We start from the raw sequence: 18,280 nt of genomic DNA on the forward strand, positions 1-18,280 counted from the left end.
TTGCATAAAAGCGGATTAGGGCTTATAGCTGGAATTTGTTTTTAATTTGATTAGCTTTTGTAAATACTTATTATGGCATCACTTTTACAGAATGACATTAGGAGCGCAAACTTACAATATTGACCTGCAAATGTGCTGTCAAACATCCGGGCTACTATCCATCCATCATAGAGAAGTGCAACCTTAGAGAATACTTACAATCACAGACTTTTGGAGCAATTAGCAACGAGGTGAGAAACATCACAACAATAGGTGCACGTTACTTGCACCTGGTGATGGGCATGGTTTACAATGTTTAAATACTTCTCACTATGTCACAACAAATATAATAATTTGGATTTAAATTGGAGGTGTGTGCCTGTCTTTGGAATTTTACTCTGATAATGTTCCAATTTTTGGGAACATGAACTTTTTTGGTCTTTCCACCAGCATAAATTGATGGTCTCTGGGAGACTTGATCCACAAGGGTGTTGTGCATACATAGAATAACTCCTTCTAGTTTGATATTTGTACAAAAACTAGGTTGATTATTCTTAGTCACAAGGGATTTTGCATGCCTAATAGACGAATATAAATATTTCAACTAGATTTAAACCAATTACTATCTGATGGACATGTACAAACATCTTCCTTGCAGCCTTGAGAGAAAGCCCTGTGGGCAAAACGCGCGTCGGCTGCTGTTTTCTTCTTGTGAACTGTGGAAATTAAACACAGACCTCAACCTAAGAAGATCTGTTTGGACTACTTGATTTTCCTTTTTGAGACATTCTGGATCTAAAATACATAGGGTGCTGAGACGTCATCGGATTGTTTGGAGAAATACCTATACTACCGATTTTTTGGAAATAATGATATTGGTGTGCTCAGGTGTTTTGTGTGTATATGTATGACCCGGGTTCGTCTTGAATCCTGGGACTGAATGACATTTTGGTGGGTAGGTGTCATATACCTTTAGAGCACTCTAGCCATAGTTGCTTTTTGTTACTAGTAGATGCTTTCTTTACAATTGGCATAACATTGTGATGTGCGGCTCAATCTAAGCAAACCCATTCTCTATAAATGTAAAGTTTCAAATGTACTGGCTCAATCCTACTGAAGTCCTACAAATAAAAAAAAAGAAACCTACAAGCGTTTCTTCTTCAGAAGCGACCCCACAATTTGGATTTCTCTTCCTCCAGAGGCTAGGACCAATCCCTCAACTGCCCTCTTTAAATGAAATGTAAAGAAACTACTAATTAACAGATTCCTTTCCTATTGAAGATGCATCCATCCCAGACTATAATCTCCATGGACTGCCTCTCCATAAGACTTGCTGGTCCTTCTACATACACACTGTTACCTTTTTCTATGATGACACCCTACACATTATTTAATAGACTTCCCCGAATCCAGACTTTATGAATGCCAAGTTATGTTCTATATTGACTTTGCTGTTCTCCATCAATTCTATACTCATATCTGTGTACCTTTTTGGGATCCTGATGTACAGTGCTGTGATACCAAAAGGTGAATGTTTGTGCCATACAGAACTTAATTAAACAAAAACAAAACATGAATTGGTAAATACACATACTTAGCCTCATCAGAGCTTCGAACGTTCAGCGCCCAGTGCTGAACGTTCGAAGAACGAATGCTGGCTCGACGGCCAACGGTCGTGCGCAGCACTGGGGAGGTAGTGCTTGTGACGACCGTTGGCCGTCGGCAGCAGTTAAGGGGTTAACACCTTGGCTGCTCATGATATTCCTCTGCTGTGCTGGGCCATAATGATAACGGGTGTGGTCATGACGAGCTCAGCTCATCATGAGCACACGAGCACTGTGCCTCATGACGAGCTGAGCTCGTCATGAGCACCGAAGGGGTTAAAAAATGATGTCAATATTGCATGCATTTGAATATGAGCAAACTTCGCACAAAGGTAGGTTTTTGGCATAGCTGAGTGGAGAAGCTGTAAAAAGGTGGTGAAATCCCTCGTATTCACCAACCTTTAGTAGATTGTTTTCTGCTCTGATAAATGTTGCACAGTTACTCCTTTCAAAGACAGACCTAAGTTTGTTTAATAGGGTTAGGGTTGGGTTGCCACCTCACTCCAGGTCATTTGGGATACTATCTCGAATCTGCCACCTATTACCCATAAATCCTCATTTTCTGGTGTGTTAGTCTATTTGGTTCAGTGGAAGCAAAACAAAACCACAACACTCACAAAGTTTCAGGACTGGAAACAGTGTCCTTGATCTGGAGGGAAGTGTTCACTCTAATTGGGCGGAGAAGGGGTATACAACACCCACAGATTTGTATTGGGCATACAGGAAGAACTTTGTTTACAGAGGAAAACATTTTTCCTTTATGAAAAAACAAAATGATATGCCCTGTGTAAGTAATTGATTATGGGATGAGGGCATGGAAGCCCCGCTCATGCAAAAACCACTTTCCTTGTCATTATGAACCACAAAGTCATTAAATTGACCTGTGCTTACCCCTCTGGTACCTTGCCACAAACGCAGTCAGGCTTATCTTTTAGGCAACGTGTAAAGTATTTATGCAGCATACAAAGAGTAATAAAGTGAAAACATAGCAAAATATAAATCCCAAACCGATTTAGTAAAATAGGGTGCATTTTAATAAATAAAATGACACTAAAACGTCAAAGTTCCAAGCGGTAGAACCAGGCATATGCAATTTAAAAAAGTTTTGATGGAGCATGGGCTTGATCCACAGATTAGATTAGTCCAGCTGAAAAAGTTACCTTCTCAAAGTCTGACGCAAAGAGTTACGTTCGCTGTGGAGGAGGTTTTGAGAAGGCAAGGAGAGTGTTGAGGATGGCCATTGCTGTAACGCAAAGAACAGGCTGGGCGATGCAGTCTCTCGTCACTGTAGCAAAAAGAGCCTGTCGAACGTCACATGCAGTCGTTGCTGGAGCTCCGCGCTTGTGGTCAGTATGGGCTGTTGTTGCTGTAGGAAGAGTGCGGATCTCATGTTGCCAGTTGTCACTGCAGTAGCTGTTGCTGGGGCGTAACACAGGCACCCGTGGTGCAGGGGGTGCCCCAGGTGCAGGGGGCCCCTCAGCACAGTACTCAGTGATGAGAGCTCTGGATTAAATCCAGAGCGGGCCCCTCCGTGTACCTTGCAGGGGGCACCTCCCTGAAATTACATTACGCCACTGAGCTGCAAACGAAGAGTCGGCCTCACTGTAGCATTGCATTAGCGATCATCGTGGGAGGCAAATTCTTGACGTGAATGGGACCATTCACAGTCATGAAGAGGGCAAAACATCAGAATTTCACCTTTCTTCTTACAAAGTGCTCAACTGATGCCAGCCAAGGGTCCAGGACCTGCAGAGGCACCTCATGGAGATCAAGAACTCACTCCAGAGAAGGCCAGCAGGGCTCAGGCAGGTGCAAATATCTAGATGGGTCCAGTGCAACAGGCCAACTGGGCATTTGTAGGGAGGTTTCTGGAACTTGTTTTGTCCCTGTATCTCAGGCTGGAGATCAGCCAACTTTCCCTTTAAGTCACTCAGGATAGACTGGGAAGAAGGGAGCAGGCCCAGTCTTCTTTCCCAGAGAGCAAGGCAATCACCAAGCAGCAGAGGCAGAACATGTTGGCAGGGAAGTCCTTCATGTTTAATGTCCTCAGATCCATGAGTGCTCTGAAGAGTGTCTCAGGAGCTCCAATTTTTATCCCTGGTGCAAGCTTTTGTATGTGTGGGGAACACCCTGTCCTATCCCCATATCTGGTTCTTGGAAGTTCTTTCCTTCCCCTATCAAGAATCCAAAATATCAGGGGGGACAGTAGGCTGGTTTCAGCATCTTCTGTGTGTTCTGGTGACAATCCCTTTGAAGTGTAAGTGGATCAGGGAATAGCTCCATCCCATCCATCCTTGCTAGATGTCCCAACCTGCCCACTCCTAGTCCCCTTTGTGTCACTTTCTGGGAGAAATACACAAAACCCCAACAGCAGAACCATATACAGTCATGTATCCAGCATGCTGGTAGAAGGCACAAATCGCTAGGGCGAGAAAATGCCAACTTTCTGCAAGTGGCACTTTCAGAATTGAGGCTTTACACCTAATTCAATATGAGTCTAAACAGCATACCTCCATCTGCTCCCAGTCTAAAGTTAGCACTTATTAAATGAAATAAGGTAGCCCAGTGTTAGCAAATGGAAAAGATAGGCCTTAAAGTAGTGAAAAACGACATTAGGATTTTTTCACCAAAGGAGATGTTAAACTTAAATACGCATGACCTACCTTTTAAATACCATGCACCCTGTCTCACCTTAGGGGTGACTTACAAGTGCTAAAAAAAAGGTTTAGGCCTGGTAAAAGGTTTATTTTGCGAGGTGGATAGGGCAGTTAAAACCACTTCAGGCTGCGAAGGCAGGCCTGAGGCTTGTTTTAAAATGCTGATTTAGTGGACGACACAGTAAATGCTGCTTCTCACTAGAAGTATTTAATTTACTTTACAGGCCCTGGCTACCCATAGTACCATTTATTAGAGACTTCCAAATCAATTAAATGTGCCGATTAGGTGTAGTCCAAATTTACCATTTTTGAAGGAGAGAGCACAAGCACTTCAGCATTGGTTAGTAGTGGTAAAGTGCCCATAGTTCTAATGCCAACAAACACCAGTCCAGCAAAATAGAAAGGGTGAAGGTGAAAGGTGTGGGGGAATACCACGCCAAAGATATCAGTTCTAATACTGTGTAAATGTGCATTTGGTACACTTGTGAATGTATATATGTTTTCTTGTGAATATTAATGAGGACCTGGGCAAATTGCTGCTTTCTTCAAGTACTCCTAGATTTCTGTGTGAATTCAAAGAAAGCCAGACATTTACTGATACTGGTTATTTTCTCCTAAAATATACATTTCAGACATTTCACCCACATTCTATGCAGTAAATGCATCAAGCAATAGATCAGACTGTTCTAAAGTATTTTTCTTCTTTAACCAGTTACTTAGAACCATCATACAAGAACGTGCAGAGGCAGCCACCACCCACCTCTGACCATCAGATTCAAGGAACTAAAAATGCTCTGATTCAAGACCTCGAAAGAAAGTTGCGGTGCAAAGACAATTTATTACAGAATGGAAATCAGGTATGATTTTTTTTATAAAGGGAAGCTGTATTCCTAATATGTGTGTGTGTCCGAATAGAGCTTATCACCATTGCCCTGTTTATTGAAGTGGCCAAAAAAATACAGAATGCTTCAAGTTAGCAGCATGATGAGGTCATACAAGAGGCACACTCAATAGGATAGAGATGTACTTTAGTACAGCCTGACTGACCAGGATTTAGCTTTAAAGTTAAGACAGCTATGTTTGTTGAATGCAATTTTTACAGAAAGGAACATTAGGAACGTGTGATAAATGGTAGAGGAGGTCATGAAAATTTGTTTGGGCAGGGAAAGGAGTAAGGCCGGACATTGCATCAGATACCAGAAAAGTTTGCTCCTTTTTATCATGGTGTATACAGTCCACAATTTGCGCTCCCCTCAGTTGTGACTGCAGTCACCATGATGCAAAAGAGCGAACTTTTCTGATCACAGGGGGAACGGAGCCCACTGCGAAAATGTGCCCTTTTTTCCCTTTTATTCTCTCTGCCGGGAAAATGTTTACACATAGAGAAAGCCATTGCCCTACACCACTACCAAATAGGATGGTCAACCATTCCCTCTACCACACTGAAATGGCAGTTACTCCAGCATATGACCGGAGTAAATATTCAACCATTTCCACATTGTGAACGGGTCAGATCGGTGTTTGGGAATTAACACTTTCCACCATTTGCATATGTTTTACTACTGCTTTTTTCTACACTCACGGCAAAGAATCCTCAGTGGTAAATCCATTTACATCTACCATGCATCCTTTGGTGAATGCCTGGCAGGTGTAAATTGAGTTGTTTTCAGCCATACACATACCCTTTTAGCCAAAACACCTCTGTGATTCAGGCCCTCTTATTTGCCACAATCCCTGCAAGTTATCAAGCAACTCTATGTTTGCCTTAAGTATGGCAATGATCTCAATTATACAGGACCTGAAGGTGCTCATTTCTTGCAAGGTGGCACCAGTCTCCTTCATCTGACCTTCCAAAACTTGACCTTGGAATTGAGTTTTCTTCTGCTACTGCTCACCTTTTAGCACTTTCTGGTATGCAGAGGCTTTCCCGACCTCTCATGCCTCTCACTGTAGGATTTGGTGATATGGGGATCACCAACACTGATGCTGACTTACCTCAGATCTCTAACGAGAGTCCAGAGAAGGTGACTACTGTATCATCCCCACTCTGCTGATTCCTAGATTGCTGCTCTAACAAGGGCAAACAGTTGTTGAGTCATTCCAGAGGTCTTTAGGCACGCCAAGCTGGCCAGTGTGCAGAGAATGATGGCACTTATCAGGAGCTCTAAAGAATTGCAGCCATCTTATGTCTCTGATGGCCCTGCTGTCCATCTTGCATGGGTTTAAACAGTGATTTGATATATTACACCCACAACTAGCAAAGTCTCCCCTACGTACTAGTGCAACACATGTATAAATTAATTAATTTGTTAATTATATTTATAGTGCTACTGTGTCACTGTGCAGCCCCTTCCGACCACTCTGGGGACCAACCTGCCCTAGCAGGTTGCAGGAGTGAATACTTCAGGTTGAATGTTCGTCGGTCTAATCAATTGAAGGTGCATGGCTGAGATTCATCCTATGGTTCTGAAGAGTCTTTTGGATAAGGGTTCACACTTCTTAAGTGGGCAGGGGAGTACCATTCGTCAAACATGTGCCTCAGACACTTCAGACACCTCAGAACTTTGTGATTAACCCATCCTTCTTGAATACAAACTTTTACTTAGGATTTCAGTTTGGTGCTCTGTACACAGGCCTTTGACCCTCAATGGGTTTATCCTAATTGGATTCGGGGGGGGGGGGGATTTAACATGTAATTGCTTGATTTTAAGTTTTGGGTGGATTATAGTGCAGTGCTAGGTTCTGACCCATTATCTGTGTCTTAGCCATCTTTCCACATGATTTTACTGCTGCTCTTCCATCAGGTCCTGCTATTAAGTTGGTATTATGTTATTGATTGTATCTACTAGTAATCTTGTTAGTAGAAATTGTAAAACCTGTTCAGTCGGTGTTTCAGTGCCTGCAAACAATTTGTTTCTCAAATCACTTTCGAGAGTAAAAATATATATGCATTTTACACCAAAGTGTTGTATACAGTGTCCAATTCCTGTTGCGAGGAAAGGTTATGAGTTTCCTCTTGAAGACCTAAACTCACAACTGTGCTGTTAGATCATGATGTTCTAGCAACAGCACTTTGTGGCGATCATGTGCTACATAGGTCAGGAAGCCTTATGTATGTGAATTAACAGAATGCGAAAACTGAGAAACCACATTGGAGGAAACCAATTCAAACAGTTTTAAGGAAAGACAATTTTAAGGAAAAATCCAAAATTACTTTAAAATGGGTTGGAGTTCAGGGATAGTGAGGATTTTTAGGTTCAAGGATGAGTGATGTTTAGGGGTGATGCAGGATTTTTAGGGGTCAGGGGTGTGTGAATTTCTGGCATAGAAAGGGGTTTTTAGGGTTCAGGGATTGGTGGTGAGGGGTTTTGAAGGTTCAGAGATGGGTAGAGTTTAGGGGTATAGAAGGCATTTAGGGATCCGGGATCGGTGGAGTTTAGGAGTGAGGAGGAGTTTTAGGGGTCTGGGATGGATTGTATTGAAGAGTGTTTATGTGCTTTTAGGGATCAGGGCCGTGTGTTTAGGCAATAAAAAAAAGACATGCTATAAATTGGTCAATGCCATTCATCCTACAAATTTCCATAAAAAAGTTTAGGTGAAACGGTTTCTCAGAAATGGTATTCCTTGAAATTGTGTTTTTTTATTAAATCACATACAACCTAGTAAGACAGTCATTTGGTGTCTGTCATTTCATGACATAAGCTCCTCAAACAAGCAGCTATTGACCTTACTATCACAACACTGGTTTCATCTGTCAAAAACTGCACACACAACTATTTCAAAGCAGCGATTGAGCTAAAATAGCAAAAGCAACCCTTTGAATAACTCAAAGGCATTCATTATGCCATCCATTTGTCATCTAACGCACACTGTCAAAATTCACAAACGAAAAAGCAATGTAGCGATATTAGTGTTCCGTAGTTGGTTCTCTTTACTTTCTGACGTGATATTATGAAAACAATCTGGTAACTTCATCCAAGCCGTCATGCAGCATATACTGCATGTTGTAGAAACGTAATACAGGGCCAGGATGGTAGGAAAATGTTAGGGAGCGCTATATATAGCCAACTACTTCATTGCTGTAGCTAGACTACTGAAAGTAATTGTGGTTCGTATTGGGTTGCTTTATTAGTAAATGACAGGAGAAGGTCAAAGATAAGTCAAAACAGCTGCCACATTCTAGCAAGTGGAGGAAGAAAATACTAACAAAGCCTGCAAGCTTAGAGGAAATGCCCTGCAGTCGTGCATAGCCAACCTGAGAGCTAAACAAAGATCCTCATGAAAGTGAAGGCGCCCTGTCACTGCATAGTTCTTACACAAGTGGCTTTCTGGCATGTGTTCATAATTGTCAGGGAAAGGGTTTTACCATTCCAGTCTTTTTTCCCTTTTTGGGACAATCATGTCAGTTGTGTCGCTGTTAGGATCTTCTTTTCCATAAGAGTGAAGCTGAAATCTATTCTTATACGAGAATGGAGTGTTACTATGCATTTATTATTTGTCTAAAATATGCCCCCACTTTATTTATACCTAGCGATTAACGTATGAAGAAAAAATGGCTCGCAGATTACTGGGACGTGAAAATGCGGCGTCAGTGTTTGAAATAGATGCGGATGGTGTGCAGGACTCCGAGGTACAATTTTGTGTTCTTATACCAATTGTTATTTTTTACAAACATTAGACTGCTTTGTTATATGGAGGGAAAGAGAATTATTTCACAAACTAGAGATCAGAATATGGAATTTTTACACGTTAGTAGTCAAATTGTCACTGTATATTACAAACAAGCATTCAACAGCTTGCTCATATACAAGGAGAGTGGCAGCATACTAGCTTTGCCAACGCTTATTTGCATTAGCACTAGTGTTTCGGCGCACATGCATTAATGCGTGTGTGCACACACAGCAGCAATCTGGTAAACTATGCGCATATGAGATTATGCATTATGCATATTATGCATATGAGATTATGCATATGAGATTATGCATATGAGATATGCATTACTCGTTTGCGTAATGACGAGCTATCGGTCATTTTTTACTGTACAGTTGCTGATGGCCATGTTGGAAGAGTAACATGAACATTTTTACAAAAGCATATAATTGTGCTTAAAAACAAAGTAAGCGGCCCAATAGCGCTTTGCCAATGTGTGTGAATTACTGTTGAAAAGAGTTCAATTCTGTGATTTACTCTGGCATAATATCCACCTTGATGGTCAGCCCTGTTGTGCAGTGCCACAAGCTATCTGAATGACAATAGCCAATAATTTAAAGGGGATGTTGTGTGTCTTGTGTTGGGTGGGTGTGTGGTGTGTGTGACGACATGAGCACTCATCATACAGCGGTTTCTAGGCGAGCCCTAAAAAATAGCAATGGATGCACAAGAGGTAACAATTTGGCAAAATTGTTGATGTCTACCACTTTTAGTTCAACCTGAAATCCATTCTGCTATACACAAGGCACCAGTGGACAATTTATTCTGGCACATTGAAACAGGAAAGTTGTTCTCCTCTATTTGGTAACACCCCATGCAAATGAGAAGTTGCGTAGGTTGTAATGTGGAATGATCCCAGTACCAATCACAAATCCTTAGCCCTTCAACGCACCTCACAGGAAGAAATAAAGTGGAAGTCATGCAGGCTGTGGTCTGCATTTGGGTCCCCTTGTCTGGGAGTGACTATAAGAAGAGTTAAGAAAAGTCCCTGAGACACTCAGACACTTTGTACAGCATGTCTCCTCCTCTAGCTGGGTGCAGTAATTGGGAGTAAACTTATGGAATGTTAGCCGGGGTCCCGACCACCCATCAAAGTCAGGCTATGGTACTCCAGTCCATGTGTATGTGGAACATAAGAAAAGGCCAAAAAGTGGTATGTTATCTACTTTCACTGGCGCCACTCAGGAGAAAGCCACAAAAATTCTTCCGAAGTTGCCTATTTTTGATGACGGTGCTGCAAGGTGAGGAGAACCACAAGCCTCCCCAAATTTTTTGGCCTAAGCCTACAGAATGCAATAACACTCCCCAGCACACGTTGACGATTTGTGAGATTAGTTCAACAGTGCATGAAATAGGCACAATTCATACAAAAGAATTCACATTCTCTCTGTTTTCTTTTCTCCTTTTATTATGTAGATCTTCTAACAGCAAACAGCCAATAGCCGACACGTGTTTCGTTGCATACATGGGAATTTGTCCCGCAACTTTTTCAAGGCTGTCTTCTCAGTTAAGAATTTTATTTCTGTGGTGATAATTCCAACCCACAAAGGGTGCCCGTATATTGCGGCGTCCTTTACATACAGTTCCTATGTATCCAGCAATCCTGATATTTTCTGGTATTGTAAGCGTATATCAGTGTCTCTATCCTGTGGATGCAGTCAGTCGCATGTTGTCAAGTACGCAACTGGAGTTGTTGCGTACTCAACAACATTCGACTAAGAAGACTTAGCCTTGAAAAAGTTGAGAGACCAATTACCATGTATGCGACGAAACATAAGTCGGCTGTTGGCTGTTTGCTGTTTGAAGATCTACAGAATAAAAGGAGAAAAGAAGACTGAAAGAATCTGAATTCTTCTGTATAAATTGTTCTTATTTCATGCACTGTTGAACTGTTCTCACAATCTTTGACGTGTGCTGGGGAGTGTTATTGCTGTATGCGGAACATACATAGAACCTGCAAACGTCTATGAACTTGCATGGAAATACAATTACCAACATAGTTGCCATATACATCTCTGTTGCAGTGTGTATGATAATGATAATAAAAGATTCATGGAAAAAAAATCTGTTACTGTGCTCTTTTTTGTACTTTCTTCATGGGATTAGGAGTTGCTTTTATGCTGTTGGAAATGGACCACCAATTGCTCTCCTTCATTCGTGGAACAGTGGAGTGAGTGTAAAGAATTAGTTAGGGCCAGCGTTACACAAAGTGCCCCAGGGGCGCAACGGACGTTTGCACCCACTTTGCGTGCCCATGGGGCACTTGGTATTACAGAAGGGGCCGCAGTCTCTTGTCACCCGCTTTCTCAAGAGGGTGTACCCTCATTTGCATGGGGGCGTGACTCCATGCAAATGAGTGAATCCCTTTGCCTCTGCGCCGGCAGCTGTATTACAGATATAGGTTCAGAGGCAAAGAAGCTCTCAGAGGCTCACTGACAGGAGGCTACCTAAAAGGTGGCACACTGTTGGTGTGTCCCCTGATAGCAGCCCTCTTAAGGGGGAAATGTTGCCTTCACAGTAAATTAAGGAGTGGCTGCTTCAAAGCTGTTCTGTATTTCATTTGAATGTGCTTCTCCCCGGGAATCATGAGTTAGTGGCTGCCCTGGGAGCAGCACATTCTATGTAATAGGGTGCACTTTTCCTGTTTATGCCCGGCGCACCTGTATCATGGTGCGCCAAGCACAATCAGGGAAAGTGCGCCCTGTACATAATAGGGCCCATGGTGGCTAAAACCTTGTCAGTCTGAATAGAGTTCATCAAGTCAGGCTCTTTTAAAAAATGAATTTAATGTGTGAAACACTGTAAACAAGCCTAATATCTCAAGAACACCTACCACGTTTTACAATGGCAGTTGCTGCATATTTTTTAAATGCGTGCACTGAATCTGAACAAAAATTTGAAAATTCAAAGTCTGGAAACTGCCCTTAGCAGACGTCCCATGTGAAAAAATGTATTCAGTCTATTTAATACCCCCAAACCTTTCACCTTTGGGACTACCTGGTTAATTTACTTTTGCAGTCAGTAAGGCTCACTAGCTCAATCTTATTTGCTATAAGCCCTGTTGAAATGAATTGACAATCCTAACACTCAGTGTCTGCCAGTGTCTGCCTTGTCAGATAAGGTCCTATCCTGTGCATCTAGGGTAAGAGGCTCTGGCCTGGTTGCACATGAGTATATGCATGTATACACAAGTGCAGGCTGGGCATGTGATTTTAACGTCTTACTCAGTCTGGTATCTGCGCACAGCTTGTTGCAGAGGGGACCTTTCATGTATTAGTGGTGTGTAGGTCTAATAATAGGAGTGGGCATTAGTAATGTGTGCATGTGCATCTTTGCTGCTTCCCTGAGGTTTAGAAAGTGCTTTAATATATAATGCACTATGGGCGAAATCCGCACCAAAATACAGTTTTGCCATAGTTAGGTCTAGTATCAAGTTTGACCCACTGATCCTGTAGAAAATCAGAATGCCAAATGCAGATCTAACAATTTCCACATATCAGTACAAGATTTTTTTGCCACAGCTCCTATTTAGATTCGGGCCTTTGAGTCACTCTGCTGGGCCAATTTAATTACTCTGCTGGCCAGCTGAAGGATCAAAAGTCACCCACCCAAAAGGACCATTAGCCCTGCTTCTGGAGAGAAAAGACTGGAGACCGAATCTGCATGTGCTAATTACTTTTTACACTGCACTTTGCCAGGGAAAGCTTATCCCATTGCAGCAAGGAGGGTAGCCAGACCTCTTGAGCTAGTTACAGGAGGTGTTGCCCTTTGAATTTGTAGAGGGAATGGATCAGGCAGCTTTGGGCTAAGCTTACATCTCAGAGAAGGCCTTTCAACAGACCACTTGACAGCATCATCTTGGAAATTCCCAAAAGGCTGTGTAGGAGGGGCAGGGAGGGAGTGATGATGTGTCACCCTATGATTTGGCAGAGTTGCCTAGCTTCTGGAACTTTCCACACCCACTTAAAAACCCCTGCACAGGGAGACAAAGGGAAACAATGCCAACAGAATGCTCAGCTGGAGGATGAAAAACACCGAACCCCTTTGCAATGATGTCCTCAAGGACTTCTCTTTTCACTTGACACCCAGGTACTAGAACGTCTTTCTCCAGGGCCAATGGCCGTCTGCCCCCCTCCCTCTAGGGACAGTAGAGGGATCGACCTACTTGAGGAGACCACGGAGAGTCCCCCAGGACTTCGAACTGGTCCTGCAGGAGTGTTGCCTCCAGGCCTTGAAGTCCGCTGATGCATGTGCTCTGCAAGTGGCCAAAGGAGGCAGTGAGACCTGGAGGGTACAGACAGGGAGGGCACATTGCCTTGGTTTCCAGAGGGAGTGTGCCCAGGGTCCAAGAGAAGTGCCAGGGACCCTAACAGGAGACAGGCCCTGTTTGAGGAGGGAGAGCAGTAACAAATAGGGAGGCCAGGAGCCCTGACGAAACCACGTCTGGTGGCTGGTACACACCACTAGGAGCAAGCAGTGAATTATTACTGGTATTAATGAATGGCATTGAAAGAGGGTATCATCCTTAGTGGTTTTAATGGTGTTCCTTTGGTTTATCTTGATATATTTCAGCTTTTATTATAAAAGTGACACCCTGACAAAGCCAGTAGGCATTCCTTTCTTTTGATAACTACAACCCATTATGTTGTGTGTATTGTATGTAGGGGTATATTGGACTTATGGTTCAGGACTCAGTGGGGTTGTGAACTGTTAGGAGAGTGCCGCCTTAGGTATTTCCATCTGCCATCATAGATATATTTGTAAATTAATGCAGAGCATTAAGTAGCGTGTGCCTGATAAAGTATGTTTCCTTTTTATAAGTAAATGCACTGACTGGACAATGATTTGTTGTTTGTACTTTGTTACGTACCTGGAGGCTTGGGTACCAGCCCACACCACATCCCTTGAGTAGGCCTTGGATGCCTCTACCTTGAGAGAGTCAAGTGCTATAAGATAGTACCCCTCTTTCTCACATTCCATATTTCCAAGTATCCTTATACAATAGCCTCCAAATCACACCACATATCTAAACCTTTTCCCAAGGCAAACTCACTTATTCTTGCATTACTATTGAACATGATGTAGGCAGCCAATTAGAAGTTGCCGGATGGAGACCATCTGCCAACAAAAAAATTGCAGATGCCCCATGTGCTAACCTCATGGTTCCCCTGTGCCATTTATAGGTTGTGTAAATGCGGAGTCTCCAACAGTGCAGCCTCATCTGGCTCTCCTAGTTGATATTTTTGATCTGGCACCACAGGGCTGGTGGGTCTCAGTGGTGCTACCCCACCCTGGCTTTGGGACTGCACATGGATTTTTCTGCTTGGACTGCCACACAACCATGGCTCAATCAAGAATGGAAGAGGAACAGTAGCTCTGGCGTACTGCAAAAAGCATCCCAGCACACCAGGGCCACTATATGTATTGTGTTTCTCAAACAAAAACCTGCTTTGGGATTCAATTTTATCAAAACAAAAACATGCTAATTGGGGACAAAACAAAATGTTTCCTGATTTGTACTCTACTCTACCTTCAGTGTATCCGTCTTACGACCTGCTGCACTTATGGTACAGAGATCCCCACCAGAAAGGCAGCACTCTATAAGTATGGTGAACTGTCCCCCATAGGGCGGGCATGTGGGCCACTCACTATAGTTCCAATGAGCCCCCTGGTCCACACATTCCCTAATCGTTGTCTCGACTTCTCAAACACTTGAACCAATAATTCGATGTAATCATCTGCTTAGTTTTAGTCTATCCTAATTATCTGTCAACATAATCTTTATTAAACTTTGCTAATTGTCTCTGAGAGAAGCAAACAGTTCCCTCTAGTGAACAACTCATTCTCCATTTACAAATCTTTTTTGTTCATCAGTCAGTCAATTACGATAACTTTATTCGGATGCACAAGGTATCCATAAAAGCACAGCGCATAGCATAAAGACATGTAAATACATAATAAAAACATCTAAAAAAACACAAATAAAATCCAATCCAGATCATAGAAGCATTAGTCAAAACAGTACATTCTAATCAATAGTGCACACTTATCTTGTATACATGGAGCTATGAGCCTAGACAGCCATTCTGAAAAATGCACTAATATGAAAACTTATCTCATCATCAGGGAGCTGTAACAAAAGGCTAAAATCTACCCTAAAGTCCCTAATGTTACTTCTTTTAATAAGCAAAAGTAAGAATGTTTCATGTACCTAATATAAAAGTTTTTTTTTTTAAATGTAAAGTGCTGCATGGACTGCCCAGATCTCCCATTACGAGGACAGGGACTTGAGTCAGGATTCTTTTGAAAGACCAGTGGAAAGTAGATATTGATATTTAAGTATGCCTGCCCTGAAATGGAACAATAAACTGCGTTCCAAGCATCTCATGGCTCTAATAAGGTATCTTGTGGATGGGTCTTCTGGAACCTTATTCATATAGGCTGCCACACTAGTGTTCCCCCTCTCTACTCTCATTCTTGCAGTGTGATCAAGATCATGTAAGTCTCACTGTACTGTTTTTTCTTTATACTACTATTACTATTAAGTTGGGACCTGAAAAAACCATGTTGCAAGCCGATCCTATGACAGCTGAGTTCCATGCCAGCTAGCCATTGGATTGTTAGGCCCCTTTCACATTTAAGGCAGCCCATAATGATGTCCCTTATCAAACTGTCCTCCTTTGTATTTCCATATTGCTGGCCATAATAAGGTGGGGTATGCTCTAATGTAATCTATGTATGTGATGCCCAGTTCTTCTTGGCAAATTAAGTGGGATGACAATATAGGGACGGCCAGGGCCTTTCTGCAAAACCTGTTTTCTCCAGACTGAATAGCATCACTTTTAGAGGTACCCCACACCCCAGCTCCGTATGTGGCAATCGGGATACACTGTGTTTTATACATTTGCAAAATGGGGATAAAAGCTCCCCCTCCAGATGGTTGCGGTAAGTTAAATAGTGACTCAATAGCCCCAATAGCCCTTGACAGTGTCATCTTACACCAAGTCCTATGTGGTACCCACGATCCAGTTATGGCAAAAGTAACCCCCAGATATGAAAAAGTGGTAGAGCACTTTAAGCTGTTGGAACCAACAGAGAGAGTTGTTAACTCATGTCTCTTAGGCCTCATGCCATAATATAGGATTTAGTAAAATTAGTTTGAAAATCCAGAGTGCCCATAAAATCCACAAAAGTGTGCACTAAAAGGTGCAGGGCTTTGAGCGTTTGTGCCATCAGCACTGTGTGGTCCGCATATAGGCGTGAAAGGAGTGAAAAACCAGTAACAGAAGTTAAAAAGGGGGAAGCTTATCTATACTAATATAATAAAGAGAGAGAACCCAAACCTTTGAGGCGGGTAATCTCAGGAACCACAGCGCCAATCCAAACACCCAATACAGCATTGGAAATGTCAGGGTAAGCAGATGGACATAGGCTATATACCAGCACAACATATACTTTAGAAGGGCAAAGTACGTTCTTTGACAAAGTATTCCCTTGGAAGTAGCGCCATCTCTGAGGTGGGCGTGTGCGTTTTGCGAGGGTGGGCGTGTGGGTGGGCGTGTGCGTTCAGAGACGCATGCAGCCTGAGAACGTTGTCAGGGTATAAAAAAGGTGGGCGTGTGCATTCAGAGACGCATGCAGCCTGAAAACGTTGTCCGGGTATAAAAAAGATTTACCGGAAGGACGGCAAACCTTACCGAACGCTACCTACCCCGTGCGTTCGTGCACGTCGGGAGGTGTGCGTGCCCTTCAGTGTTGTTGTGTGTGGGCTTGTGCATTCTAAGAAGCCTGCTGCATTGTAAAGCCGTGGGGTAGCGTTCGGTACGGTTTGCCGTCCTTCAGGTAAATCTTTTTTATACCCGGACAACGTCGGGACGGGCAGCTAGTTAATATATAAAATGAATAAAAGAGGGGTTAATACACACTCCTGCCTCACTCCACGATAAACATCTACATTATTTGATACATCTCCTTTGGTACTAATTTGAATTCTCGCTTTCATATCCCTGTGCAAATAAGCTACAAAGTGCACCACTGCTTCATAGCTCTTTTTTTCATAGCACATATATCCTTCTCGTCTTCTATCTCACCTGCCTTTCTGCCACCAATTCCAGACAGTCTTTCCAAGCAATCTGCTGCCCTCTTCTTCACCCCCTGGAAAACCTCTATGTAAATTCATGTATTACTGTTGCCCATCTGATCTGTCTGAACATCGACAAACGCCTTACACTGAATTACCACCATTAAGCAGCCAATACCTCTATAACACAGCTCCCTTTCCCAGAATTTCTGCAAATGTAAGTGTGACCTCCCAAATAAAATACTTTAAAGAGGGTCAAAGGGAATATATTTACCGACCTGACATCTCACTTCCCTCCTATAGTCATATAAAAATACAAAAGAGAGATGCCCTGGTTCACTATGTGTGCTTCTGTACTAGTAACTAGGAACCAACAGGAATTATACAAAAGAAAAATTAGTTACATCATTCCTATCAGCCCACCCTTCTGGCGGGATCTCATCATGTGGGAGTTGGTAAACAATCCAAACACCGCCCAAACCATCAAGTGACGGTGCGGATGTGGATATCAAAATAAACTCTAGCCAGAATGTTACTCAAAAGGGTGATGCTAATGAAGTCCATTGCTCAAGTGAAAGTGATAATTAAAATTAACTGCTTAGACAAAAAATATGTTTAATGAGGATTGTCCAAGTGTTAAGGTTAAAACCACGCCAAGTAGTCTGAATCTATAACTACACTATGGCGCTGTGCAGGACGGTCAACATGTTTCAGCCTAAATGGAAACTCTATCCGGCTTTCTTCAGGACCCTAGTGATGGTAAGCTACTCTCTGGAGACAATACTGTCAATATGCTTTAAGTACCAATATCAGTTTTAATATTTACAAGCTGGTAGTCACACATGACAAATGCTAACTTCTCTTATAATCCCCTGAATTCTAACTAACATTCTACTAACCACACTCTACCTTCCTTCTAACTAGGCTCTCCCAGTGCCCAATTCCTTCGGTCACTTCAATGGGGGAGCATGGGGTGTCATATCCCAATAATAAATTAATTCACATACTGGTAGTTGGAACCAGTACTTCTGTGTCTCTTTGTGGCACTGTCTGAACAGCAGGGCTGCAGCAAAGACATTTGTCAACGTAAACCCTGCCCCCTTCCAAGACAAAACTGACAGGGAAAATAAACTGAGCAGCCACTGCTGGTTAGAGCGGTGGGGCTGGCTGGGAGGGATATCAAGAGATGACCACGAGTGACAATTATTTATTTAATTTTCCCTTATGGTCGTCTCTCGAAATCATTTATA

The 18,280-nt window shown here is 42.6% G+C and overlaps 1 protein-coding gene across 2 annotated transcripts in view; it reads left to right on the forward strand.

The window, feature by feature from the left end:
* Positions 1-18,280, forward strand: part of MYOT (myotilin) — an 801,437-nt gene that overhangs the window by 498,801 nt on the left and 284,356 nt on the right. For both annotated transcript variants that reach the window (XM_086931487.1, XM_086931486.1), the window contains exons 11-12: positions 4,953-5,097; positions 8,772-8,870. In XM_086931487.1, coding sequence (XP_086787613.1) covers positions 4,953-5,097; positions 8,772-8,870 — 244 coding nt within the window. The remainder of the gene's footprint in view (positions 1-4,952; positions 5,098-8,771; positions 8,871-18,280) is intronic.

Source organism: Lissotriton vulgaris, chromosome 7 (genome assembly GCF_964263255.1).
Source record: "Lissotriton vulgaris chromosome 7, aLisVul1.2, whole genome shotgun sequence".
NCBI classification, from domain to species: domain Eukaryota; kingdom Metazoa; phylum Chordata; class Amphibia; order Caudata; family Salamandridae; genus Lissotriton; species Lissotriton vulgaris.